General features: G+C 48.9%; 1 protein-coding gene across 4 annotated transcripts in view; it reads right to left on the bottom strand.

The window, feature by feature from the left end:
* fbxl2 (F-box and leucine-rich repeat protein 2) overlaps positions 1–22,840 on the bottom strand; it is a 355,919-nt gene that overhangs the window by 201,145 nt on the left and 131,934 nt on the right. For all 4 annotated transcript variants that reach the window (XM_072467255.1, XM_072467254.1, XM_072467253.1 and 1 more), the window contains one exon: positions 13,310–13,384. In XM_072467255.1, coding sequence (XP_072323356.1) covers positions 13,310–13,384 — 75 coding nt within the window. The remainder of the gene's footprint in view (positions 1–13,309; positions 13,385–22,840) is intronic.

Here is a 22,840-nt window from a genome sequence, read left to right as displayed (position 1 = left end):
AATAAAAACAAAGGGGACAAAAATGCAGGGATATGAATAAAGAGTATGGGAGTGGGGTAAAGAGGACTTTAAAAAAAAAAAAGAATTGGCAAATATCCACAGAATCCATAGTGCAGAAGGAGGCCATTTAGCCCATCTGGTCAGCACCGACTCCCCGAAAGAGTTAGGCCTAACTTAGGCCCACTCCCCTGCCCTATTCCCTAACCTGCACATCTTTGGACACTAAGGGTCAATTTCAGCATGGCCACTCCACCTTCTTTTGACTGTGGGAGGAAAGTGGAGCACCTGGAGGAAACCCACGCAGACATGAGGAGAACATGCAAACTCTACGCAGGCAGTCACCCAAGGCCGTAATCGAACCCGGGTCCCTGGTGCTGTGAGGCATTAGTGCTAACCACTGTGCCACCGTGCTGCCTTGCAGAATTGAATGGTCTCCTTCTGTGTAGTACTATTCTATGATTCTATAGATCGTCCTTAATCCTTCTTTTCTTTTCCAGAAAAAAGCACATCAGCCTTTTCAGTCTTTCTGAATAGTTATGAACTCAGTTCGAGGGGAGGCGGTGGTGTAATGATAATGTCACTGGACCAGTAATCCAAAGGACCAGGTTAATACTCTGGGGAGCATTATCAAGCTCAAGAGACACTTCACCACATCGAGCACCCCTCAGAGACTCAGGACAGACAATGCTCGTCAGTTCATGGACAGCTTGTGCTGCTCGTGGGACAGCACGGTAGCACATGGGGCTGTTTAGCACAGGGCTAAATCGCTGGCTTTGAAAGCAGACCACGGCAGGCCAGCAGCACGGTTCATTTCCCGTAACAGCCTCCCCGAACAGGCGCCGGAATGTGGCGACTAGGGGCTTTTCACAGTAACTTCATTGAAGCCTACTTGTGACAATAAGCAATTTTCATTTTTCATTTTCTTTTTTAAAAAAATATATTTATTAAAGTTTTTTAACAAAACAAAACAATTTTTTCCCCTTACAAACAATAACCCCCCCCCCGTAACAAAATAACACAAAATTGCCCTGAGCAAGATATATACACGGTAAGATGATATATTTACAGAGCTTTATACACTGGCTCTCGCACGTTTGTGCCAGTTTCCCCCACCCTCCATGTTATCCCCCGCTCGTCCGTCCCCTCAAACAATCTCTCGTCCCCCCCCCCAACCCACCCCCAGGGTTGCTGCTGCTGCTGACCGACCTTCCTCTAACGCTCCGCGAGGTAGTCTAGGAACGGTTGCCACCGCCTGTAGAACCCCTGCGCAGACCCCCTTCAGGCAAACTTAATCCTTTCCAACTTTATGAACTCAGCCATGTCGTTTGTCCAGGCCTCCACGCTAGGGGGCTTCGCCTCCTTCCACATTAGCAAGATCCTTCGCCGGGCTACCAGGGACGCAAAAGCCAGAATGCCGGCCTCTTTCGCCTCCTGCACTCCCGGCTCGTCCACTACTCCAAATATTGCTAGCCCCCAGCTTGGCTTGACCCGGATCATTTTTCATTTTCAAGTGGATAGCACTGTGGCTTCACAGTGCCAGGGTCCCAGGTTCAATTTGCCACTGGGTCACTGTCTGTGCAGAGTCTGCACGTTCTCCCAGTGTCTGCCTGGGTTCCTCCAGGTGCTCCGGCTTCCTCCCACTGTCCAAAGACCTGCAGGTTAGGTGGGTTGGCCATGATAAAATTGCCCTTAGTGACCAAAAAGGTTAGGAGGGTTATGGAGATAGGGTGGAAGTGAGGGCTTAAGTGGGTCGGTGCAGACTAGATGGGCCGAATGGTCTCCTTCTGCACTGTATGTTCTATGTTCATCTCCATTGAATTTAGAACATTTGCACGCATATGGGACTTTGAGCATATCACGAGCAGTCAAAAGGTTTGTTCGAATGGGTAGTACGCTCAGCCAAGTATCTTATAAAGGAGTGAGTTCAGGATCACACAGATTAACATGCTGCACTCCTCAAGCGCGAAGCATGCCATGAGAGTCTGCCCTCCTCAACACAGTGACTATTCTCCAGGCACACCAGGACCACAATTCCTACTATCAAGGTTCTTTTGCAGGGACTTCCAGGTGCGGCGATGACCAGCTGAGTCGCACGTTTCGGCAGCTCCCTGTGAAACGGACTTTTGGGCTCTTGATAGGAGCCCCAACGGCAATTTTGACAGCTAAAAACACTGTGCGGTAAACCAGAAGGGAATCCCCCCTGGATACGGATGGAAAAAGGAGGAGAGAGTGGCCAGATTGCAGTGGATCCTTTAGAACAGCGGCAAGGAAGGCAAGCAAAAACCAAGATGGCGTCGGAAGGTGGCAGTTTAACATGGGGCCCTGAACAACAAGAGTTCTTGAAATGCTGTGTGGAAGAGATCAAAAAGGAAATGAAGAAAGAGCTGTTGGCCCCGATACTACAGGCGATCGAAGGGCTAAAGGAGGAACAAAAGACCCAGGAGCGGGAGCTTCGGGTCGTGAAGGCAAAGGCAGCCGAGAATGAGGACGATATACAGGGCCTGGTGGTGAAGACGGAGACGCAGGAGGCACATCAGAAACGATGTGTGGAAAGGTTGGAGGCACTGGAAAACAACGCAAGGAGGAACAACCTGAGGATTCTTGGTCTTCCTGAAGGTGTGGAGGGAGCGGACGTCGGGGCATATGTGAGCACGATGCTGCACTCGTTAATGGGAGAGGAGGCCCCGGCGGGTCCGTTGGAGGTGGAGGGAGCATACCAAGTGATGGCGCGAGGACGGAGAGCAGGAGAAATTCCCAGAGCCATAGTGGTGAGATTCCTCCGTTTTAAGGATAAAGAAATGGTCCTTAGATGGGCGAAGAAAACTCGGAGCAGTAAATGGGAGAACGCGGTGATCCGCGTTTATCAAGACTGGAGTGCGGAGGTGGCGAGAAGGAGGGCGAGCTTTAATCGGGCCAAGGCGGTGCTTCATAAAAAGAAGATAAAATTTGGAATGCTGCAACAGGCAAGACTGTGGGTCACATATCGAGGGAGGCACCACTACTTTGAGACGGCGGATGAAGCGTGGATTTTTATGGTGGAAGAAAAACTGGAATGAGCGGGTTCTTAAAAAGAACGTTCGAACAAAGTGGTGGGGCGAATGTGGGGGGCAAAGAGGGGTTTTATGTACTAATCCTGCGATGTGGTAACTTTTCTCTCTCCCACAGGTGGTGATGGGGGGAGGAGGGGAGGTGGAGGAGATGGGGCGTTGGCCATTAGGGGCGGGGCGAAGGGAGAAGCGCGGGCTTGGTTCCCGCGCTATGATAATCATGGCGGGAATAGAGAAGCAGGAAGGAGGGGGCGTCGCACGGTGCGAGCCGAGGTCACGGGGGGAAGCCGAGGTCGGCCAGAGTTTGCTGACTTCTGGGAGCAACATGGGGGGAGTAATTACGCTAGCGGGGGATCTAGCGGGGGGGGGTGGGAGGGAGGAATTACTGGGTTGCTGCTGCTGGGGAGAGGGGGGAGCTGGTATGGGAGAGGATGGGCGGGGGGGCACCGCCTGGGGGAGATACAGCTGCGTGGGAACCGGGTGAGGAGCTGGAAAAAGGTGATGGCTAATCGACAAGGGGGGGGGGTAGGAAGCCCCCCAACTCGGCTGATCACGTGGAACGTGAGAGGGCTGAACGGGCCGATAAAGAGGGCACGGGTACTCGCACACCTTAAGAAACTTAAGGCAGATGTGGTTATGTTACAGGAAACGCACCTGAAACTAATAGACCAGGTTAGGCTACGCAAAGGATGGGTGGGGCAGGTGTTCCATTCGGGGCTAGATGCGAAAAACAGGGGGGTGGCTATATTAGTGGGGAAGCGGGTAATGTTCGAGGCAAAGACTATAGTGGCGGATAACGGGGGCAGATACGTGATGGTGAGTGGCAAACTACAGGGGGAGACGGTGGTTTTGGTAAACGTATATGCCCCGAACTGGGATGATGCCAATTTTATGAGGCGGATGCTAGGACGCATTCCGGACCTAGAGATGGGAAAGCTGATAATGGGGGGAGATTTTAATACGGTGTTGGAACCAGGGCTGGATAGGTCGAAGTCCAGGACTGGAAGGAGGCCAGCAGCAGCCAAGGTACTTAAAGATTTTATGGAGCAGATGGGAGGTGTAGACCCGTGGAGATTTAGCAGACCTAGGAGTAAGGAGTTCTCGTTTTTCTCCTATGTCCATAAAGTCTACTCGCGAATAGACTTTTTTGTGCTGGGTAGGGCATTGATCCCGAAGGTGAGGGGAACGGAGTATACGGCTATAGCCATTTCGGATCACGCTCCACACTGGGTGGACTTGGAGATAGGGGAGGAAACAGGAGGGCGCCCACCCTGGAGAATGGACATGGGACTAATGGCAGATGAGGGTGTGTGTCTAAGGGTGAGGGGGTGCATTGAAAAGTACTTGGAACTCAATGATAATGGGGAGGTCCAGGTGGGAGTGGTCTGGGAGGCGTTGAAGGCGGTGGTTAGAGGGGAGCTGATATCAATAAGGGCACATAAAGGGAAGCAGGAGAGTAAGGAACGGGAGCGGTTGCTGCAAGAACTTTTGAGGGTGGACAGACAATATGCGGAAGCACCGGAGGAGGGACTGTACAGGGAAAGGCAAAGGCTACATGTAGAATTTGACTTGCTGACTACAGGCACTGCAGAGGCACAATGGAGGAAGGCACAGGGTGTACAGTACGAATATGGGGAGAAGGCGAGCAGGTTGCTGGCACACCAATTGAGGAAAAGGGGAGCAGCAAGGGAAATAGGGGGAGTGAGGGATGAGGAAGGAGAGATGGAGCGGGGAGCGGAGAGAGTGAATGGAGTGTTCAAGACATTTTATAAAAAATTATATGAAGCTCAACCCCCGGATGGGAGGGAGAGAATGATGGGCTTCTTGGATCGGCTGGAATTTCCCAAGGTGGAAGAGCAGGAAAGGGTGGGACTGGGAGCACAGATCGAGGTAGAAGAAGTGGTGAAAGGAATTAGGAGCATGCAGGCGGGAAAGGCCCCGGGACCGGATGGATTCCCAGTCGAATTTTATAGAAAATATGTGGACTTGCTCGCCCCGGTACTGACGAGGACCTTTAATGAGGCAAAGGAAAGGGGACAACTGCCCCCGACTATGTCTGAAGCAACGATATCGCTTCTCTTAAAGAAGGAAAAGGACCCGCTACAATGCGGGTCCTATAGACCTATTTCCCTCCTAAATGTAGATGCCAAGGTCCTGGCCAAGGTAATGGCAATGAGAATAGAGGAATGTGTCCCGGGGGTGGTCCACGAGGACCAAACTGGGTTTGTGAAGGGGAGACAGCTGAACGCGAATATACGGAGGTTGTTAGGGGTAATGATGATGGCCCCACCAGAGGGAGAAACGGAGATAGTAGTGGCGATGGATGCCGAGAAAGCATTTGATAGAGTGGAGTGGGATTATTTGTGGGAGGTGTTGAGGAGATTTGGTTTTGGAGAGGGGTATGTTAGATGGGTGCAGCTGTTGTATAGGGCCCCAGTGGCGAGCGTGGTCACGAATGGACGGGGATCTGCATATTTTCGGCTACATAGAGGGACAAGGCAGGGATGCCCTCTGTCCCCATTATTGTTTGCACTGGCGATTGAGCCCCTGGCGATAGCGTTGAGGGGTTCCAAGAAGTGGAGGGGAGTACGTAGGGGAGGAGAAGAGCACCGGGTATCTTTGTATGCGGACGATTTGCTACTATACGTGGCGGACCCGGCGGAGGGGATGCCAGAAATAATGCGGATACTTGGGGGGTTTGGGGATTTTTCAGGGTATAAATTGAACATGGGGAAAAGTGAGTTGTTTGTGGTGCATCCAGGGGAGCAGAGTAGAGAAATAGAGGACCTACCGTTGAGGAAGGTAACAAGGGACTTTCGTTACCTGGGGATCCAGATAGCTAAGAATTGGGGCACATTGCATAGGTTAAATTTAACGCGGTTGGTGGAACAGATGGAGGAGGATTTCAAGAGATGGGATATGGTATCCCTGTCAATGGCAGGGAGGGTGCAGGCGGTTAAGATGGTGGTCCTCCCGAGATTCCTCTTTGTGTTTCAGTGCCTCCCGGTGGTGATCACGAAGGCTTTTTTTAAAAGGATTGAAAAGAGCATCATGGGTTTTGTGTGGGCCGGGAAGACCCCGAGAGTGAGGAAGGGATTCTTACAGCGTAGCAGGGATAGGGGGGGGCTGGCACTACCGAGCCTAAGTGAGTATTATTGGGCCGCTAATATTTCAATGGTGAGTAAGTGGATGGGAGAGGAGGAGGGAGCGGCGTGGAAGAGATTAGAGAGGGCGTCCTGTAGGGGGACTAGCCTACAGGCTATGGTGACAGCCCCATTGCCGTTCTCACCGAGGAACTACACCACAAGCCCGATGGTGGTGGCTACACTGAAGATTTGGGGACAGTGGAGACGGCATAGGGGAAAGACTGGAGCCTTGGGGGGATCCCCGATAAGAAACAACCATAGGTTTGCCCCGGGGGGAATGGATGGGGGATATGGAATGTGGCAAAGAGCAGGAATAACGCAACTGAAAGATCTGTTTGTGGATGGGAAGTTCGCGAGTCTGGGAGCGCTGACCGAGAAATATGGGTTGCCCCAAGGGAATGCATTCAGGTATATGCAACTGAGGGCTTTTGCGAGGCAACAGGTGAGGGAATTCCCGCAGCTCCCGACACAAGAGGTGCAGGACAGAGTGATCTCAAAGACATGGGTGGGGGATGGTAAGGTGTCAGATATATATATAGGGAAATGAGGGACGAAGGGGAGACTATGGTAGATGAACTAAAAGGGAAATGGGAAGAAGAGCTGGGGGAGGAGATCGAGGAGGGGCTGTGGGCAGATGCCCTAAGCAGGGTAAACTCGTCGTCCTCGTGTGCCAGGCTAAGCCTGATTCAGTTTAAGGTATTACACAGGGCACATATGACTGGAGCACGGCTCAGTAAATTTTTTGGGGTGGAGGATAGGTGTGCGAGGTGCTCGAGAAGCCCAGCGAATCATACCCATATGTTTTGGTCATGCCCGGCACTACAGGGGTTTTGGATGGGGGTGACAAAGGTGCTTTCAAAAGTAGTAGGAGTCCGGGTCGAACCAAGCTGGGGGTTGGCTATATTTGGGGTTGCACAAGAGCCGGGAGTGCAGGAGGCGAGAGAGGCCGATGTTTTGGCCTTTGCGTCCCTAGTAGCCCGGCGCAGGATATTGCTAATGTGGAAAGAAGCCAAGCCCCCGGGGGTGGAGACCTGGATAAATGACATGGCGGGGTTTATAAAGCTAGAGCGGATTAAGTTCGTCCTAAGGGGGTCGGCTCAAGGGTTCACCAGGCGGTGGCAACCGTTCGTCGAATACTTCGCAGAAAGATAGATGGAATGGGAAAAAGAAGGCAGCAGCAGCAGCCCAGGATTGGGGGGGGGGGGGGGGGGGGGGGGGGGGGAAGAGGAGGAACCAGAAGGACTCTCAGGGTTGTTAATATATACTGTATAGTATGTATAGGTCGTTGCTACAGATAATTATATATTGGACTGTTAAATTATATTTTTGGAGAGTGTTACTTGTGACAAGGCAGTTACCAATTAGGGCTAGTTTTCATTTTTGTTATTTATTATTTATTCATTTTTTGTTTATAAAATAGGTCATTGTTATTTGTGTTGTTATAATATTGTGTAAAGGATGCACAATGTACTGTGTTGGTTGACCAAAAATTTTCAATAAAATATTTAATAAAAAAAAAGGTTATTTTGCAGTCCAAACTCGAAACCAATGAGAGTGATGCACTCATGGAATGCCAATTAAGAGGGGAACTGCACTATGATCACAATGCTCACAAGCTCAGCCCTCTGAAACCTTGCCAGTTAGGATCCAGACCACATGCGGCCATAACAAGCTGGTGGTGGCACACAGCCATGCCCTGCAGCTGAACAGTTACGTCGTAGCCTCGGAAAGTACCGACTATGTACAAAACTGACGGGACCTACTACAATTATCGAAACCAGCACCAGCAAAACCACAGTATCCCAGCCATCCGGCCTAAAACACAGGCTCCCTAAATTGATGGAAATGGAAGCACCTCAGATGCCTAAGCAACAACCCACTGGGCACAACAAAGGAGCACCCCAGGTCGTCCACACCAAGAACCCTAACCCAGGAACACCTAGAATACTGCCAATTAGCACAATCTCACACCCAGGTCACATGATTAAACCAAACAGAAGGTTCCAGGACTATGTGACAAACTAATCTACAACTGGCCTTCACCTTACTTCTTTACAGCAAAACAAGTGGAGGGGTGCGATGGGCTATGCATCAGCCGTACCAGTTCAATCCATGTCTAGCCCGATTTAAATAGATATGTATTATCAGCCTGCTCAATTGGTTATGTTATAAAAGGGTTTTGTACAATATCAATGTTTGCGCACCTTGTTACATCTCAGTACCACAAGTTGCCGCAGCTTAAATGGGGAAGATGTAGACCGAGGTGTCATGTGATGATGTAGTTACTTCAGAGGTCACGTGACGGAAGCACGGGCATTTCCCCCAGAGCATGAGCAATGTAAAAACATGGAGTGGCTGCTCAGCTAGAGAATAAGATATTGTTTGTTACAAGCCTTGGTCGCCAGTCTTTGGGAACCCAGCACTTTTACACAGCCCTTCCAAAATGTCAAACACCCAACCGCGGTCCCTTTGTAACCACATCTCTGTATTAGCTATTACCTCATATACATTTATTTCTATTAATGCTATCAATTTGTCCATTTTGCCAAATTGCTGTGTGAAAAAAAAGCCTTCAATTCTGCCTTATCATTTTTCTCCTACTCTGATCTTACACACTGGTGTACTCTTTGTCCCTTCCTGTCACACTCTGGACATCATTACCCGGATCACTACCCTGCACTATTGCCTTGCCCCTGCTCTTTAACTTTCCAAAGCTCCCCTCACATGAACCCTCCCCCTACAATTCCGTTTAAAGCCCTCTCTGCAGCTTTAGTTATATGTTTTACCAGAACTGGCCCCAGTGCAGTCCAGGTGAATGTCGTCCCAATGGTACAGCTACCTCTTTTCCCAGTATTGATGCCAGTGTCCCATGAATCAAAACCCATTTCTCCTGCACCAAATGTTGAGCCATGGATTCAATTCTCTAATCTTATTTAGCCTATGACAATTTGTTCATGGCACAGGTCATGTCCAAAGATGATTCCGGTTGTGCTTTTGCTTTTTAATTAATAATAATAATCTTTATTGTTACAAGTAGGCTTACATTAACACTGCAATGAAGTTACTGTGAAAAGCCCCTAGTCACCATATTCCGGTGCCTGTTCAGGTACACAGAGGGAGAATTCAGAATGTCCAAATTACCTTACAACATGTCTTTCAGGATTTGTGGGAGGATACCAGAGCACCTGGAGAAAGCCCCGCAGACATATGGAAAAAGTGCAGACTCAACACAGACAGTGACCCAAGCCGGGAATCGAACCTGGGACCCTGGCGCTGTGAAACAACAGTGTTAACCACTGTGCTACCGTGCTGCCCATAATTTAGTCCCTAGCTGCTCATACTCCCTTAGCAGAACCTCTATCTTTGCGTTACCTATGCATTGCCCATGCCGTTGGTATACACATGGATCATGAAAATTGGACCCCCTTTCCCCACTTTCCTTTTTACTCCCACCCCCCACTTGAATAGCTCCCTGCACCACAGTACCATTGTCATCCTTCCTGTTGTCGCTGTTCTTGCCCACACAAGTTGTAAGGACCTCAAATGTGTTGGACAATTGCACGTGCTTATGCTCCTCCATTACTGCCTTCTGGATTCCCATACCTGCCTCACTTGTATTCACACACATTCTTATCCAAATCTAAAGTATCTAAGGATTGTGACTGTCTTCTGGAACCAAGCATCCAGGTAACCTAACCCTTCCTGATGCTTCACAGTATCCAAAACTTGGACTCCAGCTCAACTTGGATGTCACGTTCCTCGAGCTACAGGGAAGTGCCACTCGTGTGGTTGCGTTGGATCAAACTAGTGCTCACCTGCTTCTACATGCTACAGCTGGAACACATCACCTGGTCATCTGTCTTTATTATTTTGAATTTAACGAATTCAGTTTCAGGTTTAGAAAAATTACTCAACTGCTGTCTGGTTTAACTACGTTTGCTTTAATTTAATGCAATATTATCTCCCTAGTACCGGTTTAAACTACTGCCTGCAATTAGTGGATACAATCTTAAAAACTCACCAATCACCTACTATCTAACCTAAAGTTAAAGCCTTGAACACTGAAATTCTGGGGGGAAAAATCTACTTCTCCCTCTGCACCAATCAAGGGATATGGGGAGTGTCTAGGAAAGTGGATAGATACAGAAGATTAGCCATGACCTTATTGAATGGCAAATGTCTGCTCCTATGTCTTTTGATATGTTTTTAACATGGCATTTCTTTCAACTCCTCTTTGCAAGCTGGCTCATGTTAACTCCAAAATAAAAGAAGTGACATGTAAAAGTTTTTCATCTTGCTTTCAACAGGAAACTTTCTTCCCATGAAGTAAAAATTGTTGATTCCCCCTTATATCAGTAATTTTGCGAAGTGTTCTGGGGAGTGCAAGAGGAAAAGCTCACATAACAATCCTGCAATACATTTTTTCAAAGAAGGAAAACTGCAGGCCCAGGTTAAAAAAATGATCTACAGGTGAATATCTCTTTCGAGAGTAACAGACGTGATATCAAAGAACCATACCATATGTTAGCGTGCACACTTACACGCTCTGAGCTATTTCAGTGTACGCTCATTCACCTTTGGCAGTATAGTCGCGCAGTGACTTAGTAGATTTAGTTGTATGGTATGTGTAAACATATATTTTGCTGAAACAATCGTACTGTTGTAAACAGTTCTATATTAATAAAGCCTCATCTTGAAGCGAAGTTTGTAGGAGACATCTAGACACAAAGCCAGTAATTGTGAAGTTACATACACTGACCATCTGTTTGCTTTTGTCAGCAAACGCCATGCTTCATAATCAGCAAGGACCAGGTCTGGAGGAGGGGGTTGGGCAGAGGGGTGCAGTAATGGTGAAATTGGTGCCACCGATTTGTCTGATGACCAGCCAAATGTGATTTACAGAAAGGGTATTTTTAAAATGTCAGCTATAAAGGATTTATAGCAGCATGGATAGACTGTTAGTTGATGGACAGGAACCTGTGCATGATGGTTAGTGGTTGTTATTTAGCTTGGAGAGGCAGATTTGTACACCTTGGCTCTGTGCTGGTTCTATCTTGATGGGTGGGTATGTGCGTGTGTATATATATATACCTGTAGTTAATTTGGACTTGCGCATGGGGACATGATATGAAACTTGGTGCTCTCAGCCACAGATTTGGTAAACTGTGAAGAGGGTTTAGTTGTTTTAAAAAGTGAATAAACAATTTGGAATAGGCAGATAGGTGGTAGATGCAATTTAACTTGGGAGTTTCATTGAAAGATGCTGTACGGTATGGATCTGTAGAAGTTCAAAGTTTAAAATACATAATTTCCTGAAATTGGGAGTGCAGGTAAATGAAACTATAATGAAAAATGACATTTTTTGGTTTTATAAATGGGAACAGAATATAAAAATAGAGAAGTGCAATGTGCAATTTTGGGCACTCCATTATATTAAGGATGATAAAGCTTTTGAACTTGAATGTGCAAATGCACACCTGAGTTTAAAATAGATTCAGAAGGGAGGTTAGGAGAGAATAAACAAAGGACTGTTGGGCCATGCACTACTTTATCATTGTATCATTGTGCATTTGTATCATGGGGATTACATATAATGGGCTGGATGGCCTCTTCCGAAGCTAGAAACCACAGAAGATTAAAGGGAGCGGAAAGTAGATAGTCTGCTTTGGACTTATTGGGGTGGAGAATCTTGGAGCAAAATTCATTGGAGAAATAAAGTGATTTACAAAATTAAAGGGACTGGGGAAACTCAAAAGCCTTCCAGTGTGGACTAGGCAGAGGGAGCCAAGAGCCAATGTGAACAAAGAAAGAAAGGAAGAGTTAACATGAAAATAAAACAAATTGCTGGAAATACTCGGCACTCTGACAGCATCTGTGGAGAGAGAAACCGAGTTAACGTTTTGAAATGAATAGGACTCATCAGAATGGACAAGAATTATATTTGACTCTTTAACTGTTTCTCTCTCTACGACTGCTGTTGAACCTGCTGAGTATTTCCAGCACTTTTTGTTTTTATTTTAGATATCCAGCATCAACAGTATTTTGCTTTTATTTTAGATAGTCGTTTGGTAGTACAGAACTTGAATATTGCTGAAAAAAGAAGAGACACGTTGAAGCTTGGGACACTGCTGTCCGAAAGATCAAACTAATTATAGTTACAGGTCATAACAGGCCCTCAGGATAAGTGAAAAGTAGGACTTCACACTTCTTTAAGCCATGCAGCACTGTGGAACAACAAAAGCAAGAGTTGTGGCTATTGATCACTGATAAACTGCCAGTATGAATGGAAGATCATTGTATTAAAGGACATCCGGCAGTAAGCATATGCAGTTTGGCAACTGGAATCATGGAAAAAAAATGAACGGAGTGAAGTTAGCTGTTGTTAATCAGAAACTAGAGTGACTCCAAAACTAAGGAATGCTTTATAAAGCTACAGACTTCCCAATAAAAGAAAATTCAAATAAATTGTAAATTCATTAAACAAAGAGCAAGAACTTTTCATGTATACGTGTTAACTAATAACATTACTACCAATTGCAAGAGAATATGGAAATGAAATAATGTGACTCAAAACAAAGACCTTGGGACTGGATTCTCCATCCTGCCACGCCACATTTCTGTTTCAGCACGCCGGTGGGATGCTCCGTTACGCTGGCTGGGCAATGGGGTTTCCCATTGTGGGGCAGCCCCACGCCGTCGGGAAACCTCCCGGCTGCCAGCAAAACGGAGCATCCCGCCGGTGGAGAATCCAGTCCTTGTGTGTAATTCAGATGGATCAACTATCTGTCTAACCAAGATGGCTCCAACAGGGACGGTGCTTTTTTTTCTCCCTCTGCTACAATCTGATTGAAATGTAGAAAATTCATTTGAAAGTGGAAATCCAAGACCGTATTATGGGTTATTGTATGGTTGGTAGAATAACAAAAGACCACAACATGGAGGCCATGATAAATTTAGGTCAGAAAAGCCTGAAAATGTGATGTCATGGTGCTCAGGTGAGTTTATGATAATATATTTAACTTCAGTGCATTTCATCATTTTAATTACCGATCTGATAATTTTGAATGAATCTTATTGTGGGATGAATAATGCAATGATAAATATTTTGCTCCTTACCTCTATATCTGTCTGAAAATTAAACAAGTCAATCCTCTGCCAGTTGCTGCCATCCAATGCCAGGATATTCCATGCCTGCAAAATAGTTGATAAAAACAATTAAAACATTTGTGCCAGTGTTCCATCAACATCAAAATAAACAGATCTCTTGGGTACTTAGCACCTGATTTCTAATGGTCAAGAACCTTACAAAATAAGTTTAAAATGCAGTTCCCTCCGAATCCCTCGGATGTATAGAATTTCATTTTTTGATTTCATTTTTGTTTATTCTCTCACAGTAGACTTGAAGTATTTCCTTAAAATGCAAATACTCAGATTCTTGCTTTCTCCTACCTCAAAATTTCATCAAGTATTTTCAAGTACAGTACAATGATAGTGGAATGCTTTCTTCTGTCAGTATATGCAAAGTTCTTAAATTTGCTGGTGTAGAACTGCTTTAGGAGGTTTTTTCTATGGTTACGTTTCCAATTACTGCCATGGTCCAGGTTTCGCTGATCGAGCAACAGGCTGATTGACTCTCGCTGCAATGACCAAGGTCAGCATTAAGGCATCTCAAGTATCTTCTTATTCAGCAAGATGGAAAAAAATCCCAAATATTATTAGCTTTTTCTGTGCGATCTAAACTCTATACTACATTCACAAGGATGTTTGTATATTTAGATTTTTTTTCTGCTCATTTCATCTCAGTTATTTCTAAATATTATGACTGGGTCACAGTACACCCGTTAACAGAGTTCCATTTGAGTACCGCATGCCCACGTGTTGTGACACCTTTGGTGAGTGCGTGGTCAGTTCCAGCCCCACAGATCCTGGAGTCACAATATAAGTGAATTAACCAATAACTTGTGTGTTTCCCTGAGATCTTTAACCCTTGACTGCTCCAATGAGTAACAGGTGCCAGATTTATCAATAAACATTAACGAACTGTTTATTTATAACAAGAGTAACAGATGAGCATAAAATGGAAATAAACGAACAATGGTCTACCAGTCTACCTATTCCCAAATTGGGGGGGGGGGGTTGGCAGCACCCACTGAAAATGGATCTTTGAGGAGTTTGAAGTCTGGTCCCCGGGGGAAGAGATTTCTTGACTTTGGAATTTTTGGGAAAAAATTTGTGAAAATAATTATTTAGTTATTTTCGGATTGAAGAAAGAGAGAAGAAATAATAAGTCGTTAGAGGATGCGGAAAACAGCTAGGAAGAAGGAAGAAAACCCGGGTTCGCCGTTGAATGAAAAGGCCAGCAAAAGCGCTGACAAGATGGCGGATGCCGGGCCGCATGGTGGGGCTGCACTACTTACGGTGGAAAAGATGACCGAGGTGATGGCGGTGGAGCTGGAAAAGCAGTTTACGAGGCATATGGAGGCTTTGAGGAAGGAGACAGCGGGCGCATGGAAATCATTGGTGGAGGAGGCAATCACCCTTCTGAGGGTAGCTGTGGCAAAGACATCGGCCAAGGTGAGAGAGCAGGGCGAGAAGATGAAGGAAGTGGAGGAAGCCGTGTCGCAGCACAGCGACCAGCTCACCTTGATGGGGGACGAGCTGCAGAGAGTGGTGGAGGTCAATAGAGGACTCCGAGCAAAGCTCGAGGACTTGGAGAACCGCTCGAGACGGCACAATCTGAGAATTGTGGGCTTGCCCGAAGGGACAGAGAGCCCAAGGCCAACTTAGTACTTCGCTAAGAAGATGGGGGAGGGTGAGAACTCCTCCCAGTACGAGCTGGACCGAGCTCATCGGTCATTAAGGCCGAAGCCAAAGGTAAATGAGCCACCAAGAGCAGTAATTATCTGCTTCCATCAGTACTGCATGAAGGAGGTGGTGTTAAGCTGGGCGAAGCAGAAGCGAGAGGTGCAGTGGGACGGTACAGGAGTTCGGATCTATCAGGACTTGAGTTGGCAAAGAAACGAGCGGCGTTTGGGCGGGTGAAGGCGGCACTGTACAAAAAGGGGGTGCGATTTGGTATGGTGTACCCGGCAAAGCTGAGGGTAACGTATAACACCAAAGACTTTTATTTTGAGACAGCGGAGGCGGCTGAGGCGTTCGTGTGGGCAGAAAGCTTGGGACAGACGTGAGGAGCGGAACTGGAAGAGAGACTGTGGACTGTGTTTGGGCAGCTGGAAAATGTAAAATGCTACAACTTTCTTTTTACTGATGTGTATTGTAATTTACTTCTCTTTGCATTGTAACAGAGTTCAAGTTAATGGTTGGGTTGATTGGCGTTCTGTGTTGCGACGGTTAAATCTTATGTTAGTGAATTGTATGGGTTGGATTGTTGCTTTTCTTTTTTCTTTCTCTGGAACTGGGTGGAAGGGGACGATATATCTTGGCGGGGGGAACCACCAGCGCTAGCTAACTAAAGTCAGCTAGTGAACGGAGGTGAGGCGAGAGGGCTGCAGACGTTGGAGCCTGGATAGCAGGCTTCAATGGACCTACGAGGCGGGCGAGAGCTGGGGAAGGGATTGATGCTGGGAGATGTTTTTTCAAGGGGAAATGGGGGGGGGGATATTAACAATGGACAGGGGCGGGTCAGGCTTATGGAGCAGGGCCCGGTGGTATGATGATGGTGGATAAGAAGGGTAGGGGAGGGGGGTTGAGAGACCCCCAGTTAGGATAGGAACGTGAGTGGGCTAGGAGGTCCTGTCAAGAGGTCAAGGGTGCTTGCGCATCTTAAAAGTTTGAAAGCCGATGTGGCAATGCTGCAGGAGACTCACTGGAGGGTGAAGAACTAGGTGAAACTTAAAAAGGGCTGGGTTAGTCAGGTGTTTCACTCTGGATTTGACGGAAGGGCTCGAGGGGTAGAGGTGCTGGTCAGCGAAAGGGTACGCTTCCAGATGGAGAAGATGGTGGCAGATCAGGGGGGTAGATATGTGATTGTGACAGGGGCACTGGAGGGGAGATTATTGGCGCTGTTAAGTATATACGGTCCCAATTGGGACGATGCGGGATTCGCAAAGAAGATGTTTGGGGCCATCCCCGACTTGGACACACACAAACTGATTGTGCGGGGGGGGGACGACTGGAACTTGGTGCAGGAGCCAAGGTTGGACAGATCACGGCTGCGCTCGCTGGTCCCATCAGGGGGGGCGAAGGCGCTGGCTGGGCTAATGGTGGAAATGGGAGGGGTGGAGCCTTGGAGGACCCTGCACCCACGGGAACGGGAGTACTCGTTTTTCTCAGCGGTCCATAAGGTATACTCGCGGATCGACTTCTTTGTGGTGCGGAAGGCTTTGTTGGCTGGGGGGGAAGGGGTCGGAATACTTGGCAATTGCAGTGTCAGATCATGCTCCGCATTGGGTGGCTATGGTACTGGAGAAGGGGGTAGTGCAGAGGCCGGGGTGGAAACTGGATGTGGGGCTTTTGGGGAACCAAGTGTTCTGTGAGAAAATTGAAAAGGTAATTAAGGAATATGTAGGTTTCAACTGTACGGGTGAGGTGTCGAAGGCAGTTGTCTGGGAGGCTCTAAAGGTGGTGGTGAGGGGTGAGGTCATTTTGTTTAAGGCCAGGGTGGAAAAAAAGGAGAGGCTGGAGCGGCAGAGAGTAATAGATGAGATGTTGGTGGTAGATAGGAGTTATGCAGAAGATGGGGACCCAGCGAAGCTAGAAAAGAGGAAGGAACTACAGGCGAGCTTCAACCGACTGTCTACCAGGAAGGCGGTGCGCCAACTGAGACGAGCAAGGGGTGCACTTTATGAGCATGGAGATAAGTATGTTAGCAGGTCAGCTCCAGAGGGAAGCAGCGGCAAGGGAAATTCTTCAGGTGAGGGATAGAGCAGGGAAGTTGGTTTTGGCTCCGGAGCTGATTAACAAGTTTTTTGAGGAGTTTTATGAGAGGTTGCACAGGTCAGAGCCACCCGGGGGAGACCGTGAGATGCAGGAATTTCTAGATGGGTTGGAGTACCCGAGGCTAGGGGAGGGGGACAGGGCTACATTAGAAGGAGCAATAGTAGAGCAGGGGATAAAAGATGCGATTGGGAGGATGCAGTCGGGGAAGGTGGCAGGGCCGGATGGGTTTCCGGTGGAATATTATAAAAAATTCAAGGATAAGCTGGCACCCCTGATGGTGGGGATGTTTGAAGAGGCGATAGGGAAGGGGGTGTTGCCACAAACCTTGGGTCAGGCATCGATTTCACTGTTGTGGACGCAAAAGTATTGGTGAAGGTGCTGCCGGGTAGGCTGGAGGAGTGCCTCCCGAAGGTGATAGGTGAGGATCAGACGGAGTTCGTGAGAGGGAGGCAGCTTTTTTCGAACATTAGAAGGGTTTTGAACATCGTTAAGGCACCGGCGGAAGGGAAGGAAACAGCGGTGGTTGTGGCATTGGACGCCGAGAAGGCATTTGACCAGGTAGAATGGGGGTACTTGGTGGCAGTTCTGCAGCGGTTTAGGATTGGACCAAGATTTGTGAACTGGGTAAAGCTACTATACAAGGAGCCGAAGGCGAGTGTCCGCACAAACAACATCAGCTCGAGATACTTTTCTCTCCACCGTGGGACGAGGCAGGGATGTCCTATGTCCCCCCTGCTGTTTGCACTTGCGATTGAGCCGTTGGCCATCGCATTAAGAAGTTCGGGAGCATGGAAAGGAATAGTGCGGGGGGGGGATAGAGCATAGGGTGTCCTTATATGCCGACGATTTGCTGTTATATGTGTCGGAACCGAGTGTGTCGATAGGGGGAATATTGGAGCTACTGCGGGTATTTGGGTCTTTCTCGGGGTACAAGCTGAACCTAGACAAGAGTGAATATTCTGTGGTGTCTCGGCCGGGGGTGGGGGCAGGAGTGGGGGGGCTGACATTCCGTAGGGTAGGGACTCACTTTAGGTATCTGGGGGTGCAGGTTGCCCGGAAATGGGGGAGGCTTCGCAGGTACAACATCTCTAGTTTGGTGGGGAGAGTGAAAGCCGATCTGGCAAGGTGGGATGGTCTCCCTCTGTCACTGGCAGGTCGGGTACAGGCTTTTAAAATGAATGTGTTGCCGCGATTTCTGTTTATTTTTCAATGCCTACCGATTTTCCTGCCAAAGGCTTTTTCAGGGAGATTGAGGGAAGGATTACCTCGTTCATATGGGGAGGGAAGGTGGCCAGAGTGAGAAAGGTGGCCAGAGTGAGAAAGGTGCTGCTAAAGAGGGGAAGGCAGGCAGGGGGTTTGGGTCTTCCGAACCTGATGTACTACTACTGGGCAGCGAATGTGGAGAAGGTACGGAGCTGGGTCAGAGGGGTTGATTCCCAGTGGGTCAGAATGGAGGAGAGTCTGTGCAGGGGGGTCGGGACTGAAAGCACTAGCAACAGCGCCGCTCGCGATAGCTCCGGGGAAATACTCAGAGTCCGGTAATAATAGCTTCATTGAAAATCTAGAGGCAGTTTCGCCAACACTTCGGGTTGGGGGCCGGGTCAAGGGAAATGCCGATTCGGGGGAACCACAGATTTGAGCCAGGGAGGTGGGATGGAAATTTCCAGAAATGGGACGAGAAGGGCATTAAGACGCTAAAAGATGGACTTCCGGGTGCGGCGATGACCAGCTAAGTCGCACGTTTCGGCAGCTCCCGGTGGAACGGACTTTTGGGCTCTTAATAAGAGCCCCAACGGCAATTTTAACGGCTAGAAGCACTGTGCGGTAAACCAGAAGGGAATCCCCCCTGGAAACAGATGGAAAAAGGAGAGGGAAGTGGCCAGATTGCAGTGGATCCTTTGGAGCAGCGGCAAGGAAGGCAAGCAAGAACCAAGATGGCGACGGAAGGTGGCAGTTTAACATGGGGCCCTGAACAACAAGAGTTTTTGAAATGTTGCGTGGAAGAACTTAAAAAGGAAATGAAGAAGGAGCTGTTGGCCCCGATATTACAGGCGATCGAAGGGCTAAAGGATGAGCAAAAGACCCAGGAGCGGGAGCTTCGGGTCGTGAAGGCAAAGGCTGCCGAGAACGAGGACGATATACAGGGCCTGGTGGCGAAGACGGAAATGCATGAGGCACACCATAAACGATGTGTGGAGAGACTGGAGGTGCTGGAGAATAACGCAAGGAGGAATAATTCAAGGATTCTTGGTCTTCCTGAAGGTGCAGAAGGAGCGGACGTCGGGGCATATGTGAGCACGATGCTGCACTCGTTAATGGGAGCGGAGGCCCCGGCGGGTCCGCTGGAGGTGGAGGGAGCATACCGAGTGATGGCGCGAGGACCGAGAGCAGGAGAAATTCCTAGAGCCATAGTGGTGAGATTCCTCCGTTTGAAGGACAGAGAGATGGTCCTTAGATGGGCAAAGAAAACTCGGAGCAGTAGGTGGGAGAACGCGGTGATCCGCGTATATCAAGACTGGAGTGCGGAGGTGGCGAGGAGGGCGAGCTTTAATCGGGCCAAGGCGGTGCTTCACAAAAAGATGATAAAAATTGGAATGCTGCAACCGGCAAGACTGTGGGACACATATCAAGGGAGGCACCACTACTTTGAGACGGCGGATGAGGCGTGGACTTTTATTGTGGAAGAAAAACTGGAATAAGCGGGTTATTAAAAAAGAACGTTTGAAACAAAGTGGTGGGGCGAGTATGGGGGGCGAAGAGGGGGGAAAAAGGGGGGGGAAAAGATGAGTTTTATGTTATTAATCCTGCGATGCGGTAACTTTTCTCTCTTCCACAGGTGGTGGTGGAGGGAGGAAGGGAGGTGGAGGAGATGGGGCGTTGGCCATGGGGGGTGGGGCCAAAAGGGAAGGGCGGGCTTTGTTCCCGCGCTATGATAATCATGGCGGGAATAGGGCAGCAGGAAGGAGGGGGCGTCGCACGGTGCGAGCCGAGGTCACGGGGGGAAGCCGAGGTCGGCCAGAGTTTGCTGACTTCTGGGAGCAACATGGGGGGTGTAACTACGCTAGTGGGGGATCTAGCGGGGGTGGGTGGGAGGGGGGAGTTACTGGGTTGCTGCTGCTGCTGGGGAGGGGGGAGCCGGAATGGGGTGGGGTGGGCGGGGGGGGCACCGCCTGGGGGGGACACAGCTGCGTGGGAACCGGGTGAGGAGCTGGAAAAAGGGGATGGCTAATCGACAAGGGGGGGGTTAAAAAGCCCCCCAACCCGGTTGATCACGTGGAATGTGAGAGGGCTGAACGGGCCGATAAAGAGGGCACGAGTACTCGCACACCTTAAGAAACTTAAGGCAGACGTGGTTATGTTACAAGAGATGCACTTGAAACTTATAGACCAGGTTAGACTACGCAAAGGATGGGTGGGGCAGGTGTTTCATTCGGGGCTAGATGCGAAAAACAGGGGGGTGGCTATACTAGTGGGGAAGCGGGTTATGTTTGAGGCAAAGACCATAGTGGCGGATAGCGAGGGTCGATACGTGATGGTGAGTGGCAAATTACAGGGGGAGGCGGTGGTCTTGGTAAAGGTATATGCACCGAACTGGGATGATGCCAATTTTATGAGGCGCATGCTAGGACGCATCCCGGACCAAGAGGTGGGAAAGTTGGTAATGGGGGGAGATTTTAATACGGTGCTGGAGCCAGGGCTGGACACGTCGAGGTCCAGGACTGGAAGGAGGCCGGCTGCAGCCAAGGTGCTTAAAGATTTTATGGAGCAGATGGGAGGAGTAGACCCATGGAGATTTAGTAGACCTAGGAGTAAGGAGTTTTCGTTTTTCTCCTATGTCCACAAAGTTTATTCGCGAATAGACTTTTTTGTTTTGGGAAGGGCGTTGATCCCGAAGGTGAGGGGGACGGAGTATACGGCTATAGCCATTTCGGATCACGCTCCACATTGGGTAGACTTGGAGATAGGGGAGGAAACAGAAGGGCGTCCACTCTGGAGAATGGACATGGGACTAATGGCAGATGAAGGGGTGTGTCTAAGGGTGAGGGGGTGCATTGAAAAATACTTGGAACTCAATGATAACGGGGAGGTCCAGGTGGGAGTGGTCTGGGAGGCACTGAAGGCAGTGGTTAGAGGGGAGCTGATATCAATAAGGGCACATAAAGGAAAGCAGGAGAGTAGGGAACGGGAGCGGTTGCTGCAAGAACTCCTGAGGGTGGACAGGCAATATGCGGAGGCACCGGAGGAGGGACTGTACAGGGAAAGGCAAAGGTTACACCTAGAATTTGATTTGCTGACAACGGGTACTGCAGAAGAACAGTGGAGGAAGGCACAGGGTGTACAGTATGAGTATGGGGAAAAGGCGAGCAGGTTGCTGGCCCATCAATTGAGGAAAAGGGGAGCAGCGAGGGAAATAGGGGGAATGAGGGATGAGGAAGGAGAGATAGAGCGGGGAGCGGAGAGAGTGAATGGAGTGTTCAAGGCATTCTATAAAAGATTATACGAAGCTCAGCCCCTGGATGGGAAGGAGAGAATGATGTGCTTCCTGGACCGGCTGGAATTTCCTAAGGTGGAGGAGCAGGAGAGGGTGGGACTGGGAGCACAGATCGAGATAGAGGAAGTAGTGAAAGGAATTTGGAGTATGCAGGCGGGGAAGGCTCCGGGACCGGATGGATTTCCAATCGAATTTTATAGGAAATATGTGGACTTGCTTGCCCCACTACTGATGAGTAAAGAGTACTAAAGACCTTCCTTTAATGAGGCGAAGGAAAGTGGACAGCTGCCCCCGACTATGTCAGAGGCAACGATATCGCTTCTCCTAAAGAAGGAAAAAGACCCGCTGCAATGCGGGTCCTATAGACCTATTTCCCTCCTAAATGTAGACGCTACGATTCTGGCCAAGGTAATGGCAATGAGGATAGAGGATTGTGTCCCGGGGGTAGTCCATGAGGACCAAACTGGGTTTGTGAAGGGGAGACAGCTGAATACGAATATACGGAGGCTGCTAGGGGTAATGATGATGCCCCCACCAGAGGGGGAAGCGGAGATAGTGGTGGCGATGGATGCCGAGAAAGCATTTGATAGAGTGGAGTGGGATTATTTGTGGGAGGTGTTGAGGAGATTTGGCTTTGGAGATGAGTATATTAGATGGGTACAGCTGCTGTATAGGGCCCCGATGGCGAATGGTCACGAATGGACGGGGGTCTGCGTATTTTCGGCTCCATAGAGGGACGAGGCAGGGATGTCCTCTGTCCCCATTATTGTTTGCACTGGCGATTGAGCCCCTGGCCATAGCATTGAGGGGTTCCAGGAAGTGGAGGGGAGTACTCAGGGGAGGAGAGGAACACCGGGTATCTCTTTACGCGGACGATTTATTGGTGTATGTGGCGGATCCGGCGGAGGGGATGCCAGAGATAATGCGGATACTTGGGGAGTTTGGAGAATTTTCAGGATATAAGCTGAACATGGGGAAAAGTGAGCTGTTTGTGGTGCATCCAGGGGAGCAGAGCAGAGAAATAGAGGACTTACCGCTGAGGAAGGTAACAAGGGACTTTCGCTACTTGGGGATCCAGATAGCCAAGAATTGGGGTACATTGCATAGGTTAAACTTAACGCGGTTGGTGGAACAGATGGAGGAGGACTTCAAGAGATGGGACATGGTATCCCTGTCACTGGCAGGGAGGGTACAAGCGGTTAAAATGGTGGTCCTCCCGAGATTCCTCTGTGTTTCAGTGCCTCCCGGTGGTGATC

This window comes from Scyliorhinus torazame, chromosome 11 (genome assembly GCF_047496885.1).
Source record: "Scyliorhinus torazame isolate Kashiwa2021f chromosome 11, sScyTor2.1, whole genome shotgun sequence".
NCBI classification, from domain to species: Eukaryota; Metazoa; Chordata; class Chondrichthyes; order Carcharhiniformes; family Scyliorhinidae; genus Scyliorhinus; species Scyliorhinus torazame.
This window is presented reverse-complemented; position numbering and strand designations above follow the sequence as displayed.